The 16,361-nt window shown below is 41.6% G+C and overlaps 1 protein-coding gene across 5 annotated transcripts in view; it reads right to left on the reverse strand.

Moving 5' to 3' along the window:
- The window catches only part of CTNND2 (catenin delta 2), a 1,013,144-nt gene that overhangs the window by 405,131 nt on the left and 591,652 nt on the right, over nucleotides 1–16,361 (reverse strand). For all 5 annotated transcript variants that reach the window (XM_021076845.1, XM_021076841.1, XM_021076844.1 and 2 more), the window contains exons 8-9: nucleotides 12,687–12,881; nucleotides 553–808 (exon numbers count right to left, since the gene is read on the reverse strand). In XM_021076845.1, coding sequence (XP_020932504.1) covers nucleotides 553–808; nucleotides 12,687–12,881 — 451 coding nt within the window. The remainder of the gene's footprint in view (nucleotides 1–552; nucleotides 809–12,686; nucleotides 12,882–16,361) is intronic.

Here is a 16,361-nt window from a genome sequence, read left to right on the forward strand (position 1 = left end):
TTTTTAATCCAAGTCCAAACAACTTAAGCCTCGGGTTTATTTTCAGACACAAGGAAAAAAAGGAAGGTAATAAGGATCTTCTAAATTTTCAATTTTTAGTATAATCTGCTAGGTGTACCACTTTACACTCCGATGAGTAGAAACATACATGACTACAAAGCTTGCTTCTACTGCGACAAGAAAAATACTCATACCACAGTATCTGAAGTCCAGTGCTATCCAATAATCTTCAATCCCGTTTCCACTGCAATAAAGAAAGCTGTTCGAGATCTCATCAAATAGCCGAAACCCTCAGTGAGCACCTACAAATGTTCTCATCAAAATATCATCTTTGCTGCTGAACCACAGATGATACATCCTAGGGATCCGGGATCAATACCCATTCCTAAATCAAACAGGAGACTGTAAAACCCAACCAGAGCTAAGGCTTTCACACTCAACCAGTGACATGAACACAGTAAGACTGATGTAAAAGAAAAGCAATGCAGCGAGAAGGTCTGGTTCAAAAACCTCCTTAGCAGTGACAGGGAAGAGAAAAAGACTGGTACTTACCTGGGGTCTTTCTGAATGCTATCGATGGACGGGGATCTGGCCAAGGTGCCTTCGGGCGGGAGGGCAGGGCCGGATTTGCTGTACGGAGACTCAACAGAAGGACAATACTGCAGCTGTCGGTAGGGGTCGGCGTAGTTGGAGGCTGGGCCGGCGGCATAGCTGGCCCTCTGGAAGGTGGCCGCGGCGGCGTTCTGCGGACCATGCTGGCTGCCTGTGCGCTGCAAGGGGACGGAGTCGACACCGGGGGAAGATGGGGCTAGGACAGGAAAGTAGGGACAAAGTAAAAAATTGAGGACCTGCTCACAGAAACGGTTAACCAGGTCTAGCCAGGGGGGAAAATTACACACATAAAACAAAACAAAACAAAAAAGGGTTTGAAAGAATAAAAAAATAAGCTGTCATATTTGAACTAACACATTCAATGCTATTCACAAAAACGACACTTAGCATTCTATTTTAGAGAGAAACTTTTCAGCTCTGGGGGGAAGATTCATTGGTGCGCTTACTGCTTACTGACCTCTCAGAGAGAGTTTGTTAATCTGACGTAAACTGAGTGGAGCTAAAGTGCAGAAGAAATACAAGGAATCATGGACAGTTAGTTCCTTATTGTTTGAGAAAGCCCAGAAAGTGTTCAAGTGATGTTAACTTTATTAAGGGTGAGAAACAAATTTAGTAATGTGGTTAACTTTTCTGTATGTGTGTGGGGGGTGGAGGTGGGGAAAATGGGGTGAAGACAGGTGAGGCTCCTGTCTTAATTCCACAATTAGTCCCATAATTAGTACCAGAGCAGTAAGTACAGGACAGTCCTAGTTCTTGCGAAGTTGGACACCCCAAAGATTTTGGTGTGCCTCTTTCTCAGCTCGAGCTGTCATAACAACAGATACATTTGGTGAAAGGTAGGTATGAGAGGAAATGAAGACCCACCCAACTGCAGCCAAGACAAAATAAGCGGCTGATGTGACCTTCCCAGAGGTATCTGCCTCCTTTCAATTCGCCAAGATTGTTCTGAGAAGATTTTGCGCCAGTTACTAAAATCAGTTTGCTTATTTCCAAAGTGAATTCCGGTTTTTTGTTTCCTTACTGGGTTCTTTTAGGTTTGAATTATGTCATTTTTATCTGGTCCTCAAAACTACCTGATGTCCAAGGTTTAGCAGACACATACAATGAAAATAGCATCTTTCGTGTTAATAGGATGTGACCTTTCATTAACTGCTGTGATTATTAGCCATGATCAACATTAGACAGCACATTTACTTTCTAGTATTGTGGATCAGAATTAAGAATATACACACTACTATATATAAAACAGATAACCGATAAGGACCTACTCTATAGCAAAGGGAACCATACTCAATCTTTTGTAATAATACAGAAGGGAACCGAATCTGAAAAAAAAATATTATGTATAACTGAATCACTCTGCCATGGACATGAAACTAACACAACACTGTAAACCAACCACACTTCAATAAAAAAAATATATAGACAATGTCTAGATATGGCTGTGTACCATGGGCTCTCTACAGGGAATTAGATTCCAATTATGAATCACATCCCAAAACTCAGAGAGCTTCTTCATGGATGTGATAGAGCTTACTTTATCCTCTCTCACATCAGGGAGCATATGTGAAACCAAATACCGAAGAAATTATGTCACACTGAGAAAACAATGTTAAAAGAAGTTAAGGATCCTGTAGTGAAAATGACAAAAAGTTGCTGAGTGAACTGGAGAAATGTATTTAATATGAGAACTGATTTTATTTTCAATTATTTATTTTGTCCTTGGCATGTGGAAATTCCAGGGCCAGGGACTGAATACACCCCACAGCAGCTGACAATGCTGGATCCTTAACTTAGTGAGCAACCAGGAACTCCAAGAACTGATTCTAATTAAAATTTCAGGGCTTCTCATTTCCAACTAACTTTTAATGCTTAGCCTTACATAACCCAAACTAGGAGAACAGGTACTGTGACACAGTGAAGACTAAAAAAAAAATTATTTAAGAAAACTATCGAGGAGTTCCTATTGTGGCACAGTGGAAATGACTGAGTAGTATCCATGAGGATGCAGGTTCAATCCCCGGCTTCATTCAGTGGGTTAAGGATCCAGTGTTGCCGTGAGCTGTGGTGTAGGTCGCAGACATGGCTTGGATCCCACATTATTGTGGCTGTGGCATAGGCCAGCAGCTGTAGCTCCAATTCCACCCCTAGCCTCGGAACTTCCATACGCTGTACCTGCAGCCCATAAAAGCAAAAAAAGGAAAAAACCAAAAAAAAAAAAAGTATATATTCAGTATTTTGAAATGAGAAGGTTTGCTTTGATGGATTAAATTTCAAAGTCATTACGTTAGATTAATAAACATTAAGTTCACAACCAGAAAATGTTTTAGGTCTTTATGCAATTTCTAGAGCATTTACATTCTATCCAAAATTTTACCAAGATGTCTAAATAAAATTCATGCTTTAAAATTTATGAACAATATGCTTTATGTCATGGGGATAGGGGTTTATAATTCAGGACAAGCATAAGCATGCTCTTGGAAGAACAGATGCACAGAGGTAAACAAAATTTCATTTTCTAGAAGAGTTGTGAAAAGCCAGCCAACAAATCAAGGGCAAAGGGAAAAATAAACTGTACCTGACCTTTTTCAGATAAATGTATCTTTTCATTCAGGAAACTAAATTTCTGCAGTTAAGCTTGCTGAAAATGGTTACGGTATCAAAAAAAAAATTCTTTTTTATACAAAATTATTTATAAACATATTAAATACACTAGATAACAGGAAGGGAGGCAAATAGCAGAGATCAGGATTTAATACTGAAACATAAATAAACACTCTTATTTAAAAAATAATAATTTAAGAAAGGGAGACAGCCTGACTTAATCACACCAAAAGCCTCTCAAAGGATCATAAACTGTAAAAGAATATAACAAGGGGAGTTTAAGAAAAACACTCCCAGTAACAAGCAAAAAGTTGTGCAGACTCGAAAGGAGGTTGGGCCAAAATATGAAAATAGGGCACGAAATGCAACTAATTTAGCAGAAGCAAGAACGAAGCATCTCACTGTAGAGGAGGAAAAAATGGTTTTTGAATATTGTTAGGCTCAAATTTTTATTCTACTTTGGCTCTTTTTGGGGGGAAATGTCGGGAACTCATTCGCAGCTTGGCTTCCCAAGTCAGAGAATCAGGTCCACTCTGGGCTTTTCGGTCAATTCCTGAGCTCTCGAGGCTCCAGTTTCCTGACTGCAAAAGTGAAGAGAAGAAAATGGTCTCACGGGGTCATCGTTTGCTATAAATGCATGAAAAGCATTAAATGCCCCATATGTACAAAATATTAAACAAATGAGCTATTATTACGATTACTTAATGCTGAAATCAGCTCACATTAGAAAATGTGATTGTACAAAATGCATGTGGTGAAAGGCCCTTGCCACTGGGTATCAGACTTACAGCCCCTAAAAGGACTTCATTTGTGTGGACTCATATTTCCTCCAACAACCCTACAGGAGAATAAACATTTCCTGCTCACATTACGGGGGAGAAACCGAGGTACAGAGAGATGAAGGAACTTTTCCAAGTTTGCCTTTATTAAGAAGAGAAGGAGGTGTTCCGTCGTGGTTCAGGGTAACAAACCTGACTAGGATCCCTGAGGACATGTACTCCATCCCCGGGCTCGCTCAGGGGATTAAGGAGCCGGCGTTGCCATGAGCTGTGATGTAGGTTGCAGACACAGCTACGATCTGGCATTGCTGTGGGCTGTGGCATAAGCAGGCAGCTGTAGCTCTGATTTGACCTCTAGCCTGGGAACTTCCATATGCTGCAGGTGTGGCCCTAAAAAGCAAAAAAAAAAAAAAAAAAAAAAAAAAGAGAAGGAACTCAAGTCCTTGGACCCTGCTTTCAGAGTTTATGCTTACAAGCAGGAGGTTTATAAACTGGACCAGGTTTGTAATATCAAATATATGCATTAATGATGAACTAACAAAGTGAGAAAAGGTAGAAAAATGATGAGAGGCTTAAATTTAAGAGACTGTCTACTGAAAGCAGAGATGAGATAGGTTTATAATGGGAATTGACAATCTGAATATTATATTGAAAAAAATTATTACACCTGGTGTACTAACGTACAGTATTTCTCTCGTATTTTTTTGGCCACACCTGACACATGTGGAAGTTCCCAGGCCAGAGATCCAGCCAGGGCAATAGTAGTGACCCAAGCCACGGCAGTGACAACACCAGAGCCTTAACCCACTATGCCACAGGAGAACTCCTACATCATTTCTCATTTAATTGAACTGAGATATGCAGAAAAATTTAGCTTTCTTTGTTGCTAGGAAAATAAAAAATAGGATATATAATTAACTTAATTTTAAAGTCTTTTAGGTCTTAGTTAATCAGTGATATTACTATATTAAGAAAAAAGAGGGTGGACTATGAAATCTAAGATGGGTAAATAACTTTCAGAGATCATGTTAAAAAGAAATCACAATCACATTTATCTCTTAACAAATGGCCTTTCAGAAGTACCATTCTTGAACCCACAGTTTCAACTTCTCTAAAAGAAGCTGAAAGAAGAGGGTACCTAAAGTCACGATAAACAGCGTACCTGGTAAGTATTTCAAAATATAAAATCAGAATTCAAATGGATATTTCCAAATTCAAACATATTAAGAGATTTATCAATGCAAGGGAAATAACACAGAACAGTAATACAAATGTGAAGAAAAATACACTAGATTAAAGGGCAGGTTATATGATCATATAGAAAAAAAAAGCACAAGAAACAAAGAGATCTCAAACTAACCATTAGTGATGTAACAGTGTAACGCCTTATATTTTTTAAGCGTTTCATAAAAGAATGATTTCAAAAGGTGAAGACTGAATTTGCCTTCTCTGTCCTACCTGTTTAGACCATGGCATGGCATAGGTGGACTGCGGCTCTCGCTCAGTAAATAAGTGGATAGGGGCCATGTTATTAAAAGACTTTCCTTTAATACAAATCTTTCCTTAACGTCTGTCCTGTTATCCATTTTTTCTCATGTGAGTTTCTGAGCTCAGCTGACCAAATCACCACCATGGAGGATTAGCCTACTCAATTGAACCTTCTTATGGCAAACATTTGAAGTGGAAGGTGCTTTATCAGCTCTGTAAACACTCCTCTCTCTTCTCACCTGCTCTGCAAACAGCCCCTTCTCCCCTCAATAAGCTCTTACAACTCAATGAACCACACTGCCGGACTCTTGGGGGAGATTTGAAAAGTAGCCGCTTCAGCAGGTGCCTTGATACTTCACCCAGCATCTAAGCTGTTTGTGAAATTATTTGTTTTCTGTAGAGCTACACAAATAAAGGTCTAGGGTGAAAAGGAAAAAAAATAGATGTTTTATGTGTTGAATTTGTTTGAAAGCAGAAAAGGGAGATCCTTTTTCATAAAATGAAACATACTCTTTTGATGATGATAGGTGGTTACATGCATTATTTATTGACAGTGGGAAAAAAAGGAGGACAGAATAAAATACAAGAGTCTGACACATAAAGAAACAGGGTAATAGGAGTATAAAGTAGGTTTCAACAGAAGCAAGCAAAAACATTTATTTTTGTTTTTGTAGTATTCATCTTTGCTTTTATGTATATTTGTAAATAGAGAAATATGAAAACATAAAATACTAAGTAAGCAAATAATAAGCTGATTTTTGAATAATATTCCTTCTGCAAGCTCATTAAATAAAGATGGGTTAGGGGACAGTGGATCCGAGAACATGGTCTATATATTTTTAAAGTTATTATTATTGTTGTTGTTATTATTGGCCCCACATGTAGCATGTGGAAGTTCCTGGGCCAGGGACTGAACCTGTGCCACAGTAGTGACCAGAGCTGCTGCTGTGACAACGCCAGATCCTTAATTGACGGAGCCACACAGGAACTCCTTAAAGTTATTATTTAAATAATAACTCTATTACTTCAGGAAGAAGAATCTTTACCATTTAATCCACTATATTCCCAACAGTATAACTGTCTAGCACTAAACTGTAAATGTCTTGTCATTTTCTGCACTCTGCCGAGGTTGTGCCAAGCTAAACTCAATGGGAACATCTTCAAGGGTAAATTTAACGTAATCTTTTAACTTCACATATCATTACTTTTGTGCGGGAGAGGAATTTAATGCAAGATTTTTAGTAGTAATGGAATCATTATTACTATTGTTGATGTTAATTACATTGATATTAATGTTGATACTGTTCCTTTTAAATTGTACTGATTGTTCAAAAAAATGCACTTCAGGTGTAAGAAGACTCTGTATTTACAACATTTTAGGTGAATTAATATAGGTGTGCATCCAGAAGCTCTTCTTGGTTTCAAGATGATATTTATCATCAGACTTGTTGACAACTTCCAATTGGGAAATAGTGTGCCCCTGGGTCCTGAGACTTAAACAAGGTAAAAATTTTAACTAAGAGGTTGTGGAAGATCTAATCTGACCTGCCCTAATGGGAAGCAATCATTTTTACAACTGGAAGTAATAGCATTTAATAAGTAATAAACTATTAATATCCCACCTTTTGTGGACTCAAAAATGATTTAATTGAAAATGTTATTTATATCTTATTGAAGAATAGCAATAAAATTTCATTAGTATGAAGGTTCTATGTAATCCTGCTATAATTTTATTAAGTATTGGCTATTATTGTGGAAAATTAAGTTTTGAAAAAAATGCTTTCTCCATACAGGCCCACATTTTCATGACATTCTTATTTCCTTTCATGTTGCAATATTTGTCAACCTCATAAGAATATTTAGCAGGTTTTTTCCTGCTAAAGATAATTCATTCTTTATTACAAGCTGACACATTCATCAGAGAAGGCTTGTTTTCACCACTCAGAATCACATTTATCCAAGAGGAAATTCATGCGACAATCATCCTAGCAAATGTTGGCCATTTTTGCTGGTTTATAAAGATGTGTTTGGGGGGTTGTCAGAGTCAAGTATTTGTGCTCATCAAATGGCTCCTAAGTTGACAGCCATTGAAATGTTTGAGTTTGAAGTAAAAATGCCTGTTATTTAGTTTCAGCTTAATAGACTTTACCACAAGGGCGTCTATGAGAGTCACATATTCTTTGGCTGTGCTTATTAGATGATAAGCTCTGGTTCAGACAAGTCTTATCCCAGACAAAAGAGGTTTTGTTTTCTTTTTTTGGCCCCCCCACAGCATATGGAGTTCCTGGGCCAGGGATCAGATCCCAGCTGCAGCTGTGACTCAGTTGGATCCTTAACCCACTGCCCCATGCTGGGGATCAAACCTGTGTCCCAGGGTTCCAGAGATGCTGCTGAGCCTGTTACAACACAGCAGGAACTTCAAAAAAGTATGTTTTATTTAAACAGACACCGTAATTAAAAGTGAGCCTCTTTAAATGCACTCTGTGTAAGAAGGAAAGCCTCAGAGGTGGATCGCTGGTCCTTGTAAGAGCATGTGGGGGTAGTCACGCCGCCATCCCCCTCAGCGCCCACTGGCTTTTTTTTCTGCAGCAGTTCCCAGGAGTCCACCTCCCTGCCCAGTTTAAGAGCACTGATGCGTCTGCTGCGGGGTGGGGGACTCTCTGGGGAGCCCTGCTAGTGGGGACCACTGCTGATTCAGGAAGGGACTCTTTCATGTTCTCTCACATTGCCAGACCTCTGTGGACACTACGCTGGCTGTCTCCACCCTGCCCTGGGCCACACGGGCAGCTGTTCTACGGTCTCTGCCGCCCAATGAAGAGCACATCTGGGCTCGGCGATGCTCCCTTCTGCGTGGCCTGGGTGGGGAAAGGTTCTTGCTCAGCACTGGCTGGGGTGCCCGAGCATGAAGGGTCAGAGTTAGTTCGGGGTGTGGGGAGTCAGAAGACTCTCTCACATCAGGTGCCTTGGCACAGCCCTGGGGAAAAGGGTGCCAGCTCAGCTCAGTAAAATCCAATTACTTTTTGTGTGTGAGTTGTGAATCTCTGGCATGTTCCACCAGCCTGGAGCAGAGGAGATGGAAGTAGACCTGCCAGCCCTGATCCTCGTACACCATGTACAAAAATGGATACAAACACATACCCGTACGTTATCTATCATCATGGTTAGAAATTCCTGGCTCAGAAAAGTCTAGAGGACTTTTCTGAACACCCAAAGTAGACTCTGGTCCTTGTGCGCATTGGTGTCTGAGATTTAAATGAGTCTTCATGGAGTTCCCATCGTGGCTCAGTGGTTAACAAACCCGACTAGCATCCATGAGGACGCAGGTTCCACCCATGGTCTCGCTCAGTGGGTTAAGGATCTGGCATTGCCATGAGCTGTGGTGTACGTCACAGATGTGGCTTGGCTCTGGCATAGGCAGGTGGCTACAGCTCCAAAGCAACCGCTAACCTGGGAACTTCCATATGCCATGGGTGCAGCCCTAAAAAGACAAAAAAAAAAAAAAAAGAAGGCAGACCAGCACTAAGATGTCTAAGGTATGAAGAGCAGGAATTCACTGATGCCCCCCCCCCCGCCCCGGCCCAAGCAATGTAAGAGCAACATGCTAAAATAAAAATAAAAAGTTTAAAAAGAATAAATGAGTCTTCAAGATAAAGTACCAGAGGTGAGAGGCTACCTATGGCGGCCATGAAGGGGGGATGGAAAAAGACGGCGAGAGGTTGGGCGTAGGGAGAAAAGCTAACTGAGAAATCACCTTTGGTGGGGAGTGTAGGGAGCTCTGACCTGTCACATCTTCAACGACTCAATGACTATGGTCGTTTTCTGCTTTTTTCTATATGGTATTCTCCAGTCTAATCTCTCAGCTCCAGCACAATCTATTACGCAGGATGGTCTCAGTGGTGTTTGGAATAAGGGAGGACCAGGGATGGGGTCAGCCTGGGGCTGGGCAGGGCAGAGAGAGAAGAATGGCCAGAGAAGAGATACGCTCGTGTTAAGGGCTTTTTCTCGAACATTTTGGTTCCAACAGAGACAGGTCCTGAGTTGCAGGGTGAGCTGCGGAAGGGGAAGGACTTGCAGCAAAATGAATGTGGTGTAGAAATAGGGAGTAAGCTGAGCAGGTGCAAGGGAGAGAGGGCTTGTGGCTTTATGCTTAGGAGCTGGAGAGCTGGCTTCTCCCCACCTGGCCCCAGAAGACCATCCGTGCTTTTCTGGAAATTTCCGTTGTGTTGTGTAAGTTGGAATTTTTCCTCAAAAGTGCCTCAGGTTCAAAGATGAGGGCTGTGATGGGGTCTGGGGCACCTCGATGTCACACCTCAGCAGATCTCAGCCAGGGCAGAGGTGGCTGTGACTGGGCAAACCCTGGGCAAATGGGCTGTCCCCTCTGAAGCATTCAGAGGACACTGCTGCCTCCCCCCACAGGGGAAACAGGAGAAGAAACACTTGTTCATTCACTCAGCCTGGCTCTCCACTAAGAGCTTAGAGCAAGGGTCAGCAAACTGTGTCTGTGAGGGCCAGAAAGTGAGTATTCTCAGCTTCACTAATCTTGTGGTCTCTGTCAGGACTACTCTGCTAGGCAGCTACAGGGTGTCAGCAACTATAGACGACATGTAAGCAAGTGGGTGGGGCTCCATTCCAAGAGCCATTTATGGGCTCTGAAATTTGGATTCCATTTCATTTTTACATATCACAAAATATTATTCATCTTTTGACTGCAAACTACTTAAAAAATGTAATAATCTTTTTTTTTTTCCTTTTTTTGTTTAGAACCATGCCTGTGGCACATGGACATTCCCAGGCCAGGGGTTGAATCTGAGCTGCAGCTGCCAGCCTACACCACAGACACAACACCAGATCCAAGCCGCATCTGTGACCTAAGCTGCAGCTCACCAACGCCAGATCCTTAATCCACTGAGCGAGGCTAGGAATCAAACCCACATCCTCATGGACACTATATCGGGTTCTTAACCCACTGAACCACAACAGGAACTCCTATAATAATCATTTTTTAACTCCTAGGTGCCACCAAAACAGGTGACCAGCTACACTGAGTTCATGAGTCATAGTTTACCAGCCCCTAGCTTAGAGAAAACACTCATTCTGTTGTTACCTTCTCTCTTTTTTTTTTCTTTCTGGAAGTGTGGAAGTCTTTAATTTGCCATTGATGAAGTATTTTTTTTCCTATTGCAGCTAATTTTTCATTAAACCTCCAGAAGTTTATCAACACAGGAGATAATTCTAAGAGCATATGAATATGGAACAGAGACCCAACATAATCCTTTTGCTGTCAGTTTTTCTTCAAATTAGATATTGAATATCACTGCGATTGTTATCTTTCTCTTTTATGAGGGGTGTGGGAAAATGAAATTACCTTAGTTAATACTATGCAACAGACTAAATGTTAAAATAGCTCGACCTCAGACTGAAGTAGATCTAGCAGGCTGAGGGTGAGAGAAATTCCAACAGAAGAATAAATGCATATTCTGTCCATCTGAACTAGGATATGTATTACGAACCCTGGACAGCATTTATAACATCAAAAGCAAAATAAAGAGTGTTTCGTGCCTTTCTTCCTAAGATGTAGGAAATACTGAAATGCAAATATCAATAATCAACTATAAAAGCAACTTAGCTTGCCTGGATTTCAAAACATGTAATTTAGTACCATAAAGCAGTTTAACAAAATTGCTATGATCTACTTCTTGGGAACTGGAAGTTATAACAGTTTGAAGTTGCAGAGACCTGTGCCAAGTCCTGGACCAGAACTTCAGCATCCCCACGCCCCAGCCCCTGTCCAGGATAATGTGCATCATTAGAAATGAAGGCGAGAACTCTACTGTCTGCACACCAGCAGCATAATCATTTCGAAGTTAGAAAGTCTGTGCAGCCTTAGAGAAAGTGCAATTATCAATATCTTCTTAATTATATTGATTTCATAGTTAAGTTAAGAGTTCTTTGGCACATTTAATCATGAAAATCGACCAGTTATTTTGTAAATGACTTCATGTTCTGGAAAATACTTGTCTTTCTTCCTGCAGCCCATGGTTGTGCTCAATTAAAAAAAAATATATATATATATATATATATATATTTAATCCAAGAGAGCCGTACAGTTGACTGAACCATATGCAATTGACTGTTAAATAATAATTTAAATGAATCAACCTAGTAGCGTGCCTGAAATAAATTCTCAGTTTGCCTTACAAAACTATGCTACATTTTCAGTAAATATGTTTTTTCCCCAAGCTTGCCAAACAGGTAGACTCTATCATTAATAAACACTTACCAGCATTAGGCATATGCCTTTACCTGTCCTATATAATGACTGTATTTTCTTTCTTTCTTTTTTTTTTTCCTTTTTTTTTTTTTTTTTGTCTTTTTGTCTTCTCAGAGCCGCACCCATGGCATATGGAGGTTCCCAAGCTAGGAATTTAATCGGAACTAGCTGCTGGCCTATACCACAGCCACAGCAATGCCAGATCTAAGCCTCATCTGCGACCGACACCACAGCTCACGGCAATACTGGATTCTTAACCCACTGAGCAAGGCCAGGGATTGAACCCACAACCTCATGGTTCCTAGTTGGATTCGTTTCCACTGCGCCATGATGGGAACTCCTGACTGTACTTTCTTAAAGCAATTCTATTTATTAAATGAGGATGCACAAAAAATTACTAATGATGCACAAAAAATTATTACAGCTTCCTTGGATCTGCCTGGGACAGAGTAAGCTCACAGCCCCTACTGGACTTTCCTTACCTACAATACACTCAAGTAATGAAATAGAGTCATATTTGGCTTCTTACTTCATCACAAACATTAATGAGAGAAGCAGGTTGTATCATATGCTTCTGAGGAGACAGGACACCACACACACACACACACACACACACACCCACACACACACACACACACCTTTCACAAGGGAGTGTTATTCAAGTTCCCAAGCAGGCCCACCCCTCTGTGGGCAGACTACTCCACTGTGGACAGCCCACTGTAGAAGGCCAGCCACTGTGGACAGGCCCACTCTGGAAGGCCCCTCACTGTGTAAAGCCACCCACTCTGAACAGGTCACCTCCCCACTGTGGACAGGCCACCCTCTGTGAACAGGTCACTCTTTGTGGATAAGCCACCCCTCTGTAGACAGGCCACCCACCATGGACAGACCATCCCTCGGTGGACAGGCCACCTGGGATTCTGAGTACACACCTGTGCCTGTGCGGTACGTGCCCGTGTGTGCTGGCGGCAGAGGGTCCCCCTGGCTCTGGCTGAGACTCCTCATGGGGGGCTTCTGATAGACACGGTCTTCATAGATGGGGTCGATATGGTGCTCTGGGGACTGCAGGGCCCGCAGCTCCGGGCCCAGGTGGCCGTGCTGGCTGCTATATGAGGCCCGGGACCCAGCTGAAAGAGAGAACAAGAAGACACTAAGACCCAACCGATTATTCAAACAGAACCTGTTTTATCAAAGACATATTTGATTGCAGTGTGTGTGTGTGTGTGTGTGTGGCGGGGGACGGAGGGCAGAAATATTGAAATCTGCAGAAAATCAAATGAACAGCCAGAAATGGTAGCAATGGGTCAAGCTAGTCAGCTTATCGGCATCACCCAGCTGCCTTGCTTTGCTCCCAAACCTGATCTCCCTAGAAGGATGATAGTGATTCTAAGATAAATCCACGGTGAACAGTGGAACTGCATTTTTCTCAGCCTAATGAATGGAGTAGGCTTCCTCACTAAAGAAACAGGCAGGTAGTCAAACTTAAAAGCCTCTTGGTATCCCACAGTCCCTGGGCCTGAGATTTTACAAGAGAAATTCCTGTTTAAGATGATGAGCAAATGAATCAGTCATGATGGTGAGCAGTCTTGAGGTCGTTCCTGAAAAGTGGACCAGAATTTGTCCTCAGCAGTTTTCCCTGAACAATGAATGAACCAAAATGCCTGGACCTATGACAGCCTGAAACCTGAGAGAAGCAGATTTTAAAGAAAAGCGTGTTCAAATTATATTCTCCTTTACTCTTAGCCTCTTAACTCAAGCATCTGCATTGAGTCTACCTTCTTCTGAAATGGTACAAATGGTTGCCACTAATTGTTTTTAATTTATAAATGGAGGCTACACGTTACTCGCCTGGTCCTATCTGTAACTTCTTATTTGTGTCTTTCTTTTTCCTTTTTGCACCCTATGGGAAGAGGTGTGGCTTTGAAGCAGTGCTGTGGCTCAGGGCATCTCTGCATGAGAGGAAACAGAATTTTAGGAGGGCTAAGAGCTGGAGGTGACACATGAAATAGATGCTGGTTGTGTGCCGATATTTTGTCCGAGGTACAGCCGGAATCACAGAAGCAGACATGCCAGGAGGGTCATCTCCATGGGGACAGATGGAGTGGAGGACATCCACGGACAGTGACGAACACAGGGCATCAAGAGATGGTTATCTAACGGCGGTGAGGGCAGGACACCCACAAAACCCAAGGGAGGCTACAGGAGATTTTAGGAAAGACCCTTCGGCTAAATCTCCAAAGCTAATACCCACATGGCAGGCTGGGATTTGACTGTCAAGTGCCTTTGAACAATCCCGGATGGGAGCCCTCCATTCCAGCTTAAAGCCAAGAGGGGGTTGGAAATCCTTGATTTTCATGGGGTCTGTGGGCAGCTCCACTTCTGCCCTGCTGGTCCAAGGCCTTCATGGGTGACCACATTCGGGCCAACACCTTCAAACCTTTATGATTAGGCTGCTTCTTCAGGACCATCTAACCCCAAAGATATTCACATTCTTGCCTAGTATAGTTGAGGACAAAGCCACTCAAAAGTTTTGCAAATGCCCACAGATAAGTGTTTTACTGGCAGACTTTATGCAGGCAGCTTTACCTTCAAATAAACAGAAAAGAGGGCAATTCTGAATGACTGGGGCAGTGCTGAGACTTCTCTAAATTGGGTGTTAATGAAAATCACTGAAGGCTTTCAGGAAAGGGAAGGGAACGAAGTAGGCAAGTTCCTTACCTTTCCCTTTGCTGGTAATTAAATAAATTCTGAGTTAGACAGTGTTCGGAGGAGTGATAGATGCAAAATAACTGTTTTGCATAATTAGGTTCATTGCATCTGATTTATCAAATGCCAACATCACACTGAATATTATCCCAAGCTCATATTTTCCAGGAATATATTTAAGTACAATATGACTTGAGTTCCTGCTGTCAGTTCTTCCTACTTCTGAAGGTTTTGAGAATATTGCCAAGGACTTCAAGTGTAAGAACAAGGAAACAGTCTTTATATCCAAATGTCATATAGTTAAACAAAAGTTATCCCTCTCTGGTAGTTTTGGAATTGTAACTATGTCATTATTACTTGATTCTAAGCAGTTAAAAACATCCAATGATGAGTAAGAAAAGGACCTGCTGACCTTTTAAGTGTTGACATGATCTGACGGCACGTGTGAAAATCGCCGTCTTATAAGCATTTACTAGGCATTAGGACATTTTTATTAACATCATGAATCAGAAGTTAATGACCAAGGGTCTCAAGCAAGGAGCATCCTAGATCTACCTCTATGGGTATCAGAATTTCTATGTGCAGGTATTAAGAAAAATGTAATAGTAATATTATTAAATATTTGAATATTATACCATACTTTTTTACTAGCATGCTCTTGAAAAAACTCTTCAGAGTGTTTTCCTGTGGACACATTTGTGCAAAATACATTGCATATTTAAGCATTATGCATAGCACTGAGATAAGGCATTTTAAAACGGGCATTGTTTACACTCATTTTTATTCATTGTGACTAAGTTTGAGTGGCTCATGGGTGGGCAAGCAGTTACGGGCATGAGAGACAGAAGGAAAGAAAAAAAAAAGACGGGCAGGAATTAAAGGTTAAAAGTGCAACTTCTGCAATTCATATCTTCTACCACTCTTGTTTGAGAAAGACCACACCAGATCTGGACTAACAAGGTCTCTTTCATTTGGGGAAGTTTTGAGAAAAAAATTCTCACACCACCTCTTCTGGGAATATGCTCCAAAATTTCATGAGCTGGTGGATTTACTTGCTGATTCAAAGAAATTACATTTTTCCTTGGTAGTAATTTTCTTTCACCGTCATCGTCTATTTGACAATGAGTCCTCAGTATCACACTGGACTCAAAACACTATTAATAAACAGTTGTATCTTTGCCAGGAACTAGAATAATGCTAATAACAAAAAAAAATGTTGGAGAAACTCTGACTTTGTTAAAATGCCACAGAGGTCAAGGCCAATTATGTTGGTGGAGAACAATTCTGAGAGCCTCACCTTGACCAAGCTGAGGGCTCAGAACTGGAGCATGACAAAGGGAGTCAAAACACAGATGGGCCAAAGAGAAAAGGGAAAGCAGACGCCATGGACCAGACCAACTACATCAATGGTTCCCAAGCTACTACAGACACAGGTCCTGCCAGTATAATATCTGTGTCTAGATAGTACTTTATGACCAGTTTCTCCCAAAATGCTTACATCATCCAATGTGAAACTTTCAAAGCTGTCATACGCTTTTACCCTTTCTGTTTCTCCTCTTCACAAGACAAACTGTGGGTCTAGAGAGCCCGGGCCCTAGCAACTTTCCTCCCTCCCTCCCTCTCTTCTCTTTTTTGGAAGCCGATGAGGCATATGGAAGTTCCTGGGCCAGGGATCTATTCCGAGCTGGAGCTGCAACCTATGCCACAGCTGCAGCAATGCTGATCCTTAAACCACTGCACCAGGCCAGAGATCAAACTGATGCTTCCACAGAGACAAGCCAGATGATTGATCCACTGCGTCAAGGCAGGAACTCCTATTGCTTTTCAAATCAATGGGTTTAGAAAGACTCATGCTGGAGACCTGCTCGGCTCACAGGCTGAGAGGTTGTGATCCAGGAGAG

Source organism: Sus scrofa, chromosome 16, assembly GCF_000003025.6.
Source record: "Sus scrofa isolate TJ Tabasco breed Duroc chromosome 16, Sscrofa11.1, whole genome shotgun sequence".
In the NCBI taxonomy this organism is placed as follows: domain Eukaryota; kingdom Metazoa; phylum Chordata; class Mammalia; order Artiodactyla; family Suidae; genus Sus; species Sus scrofa.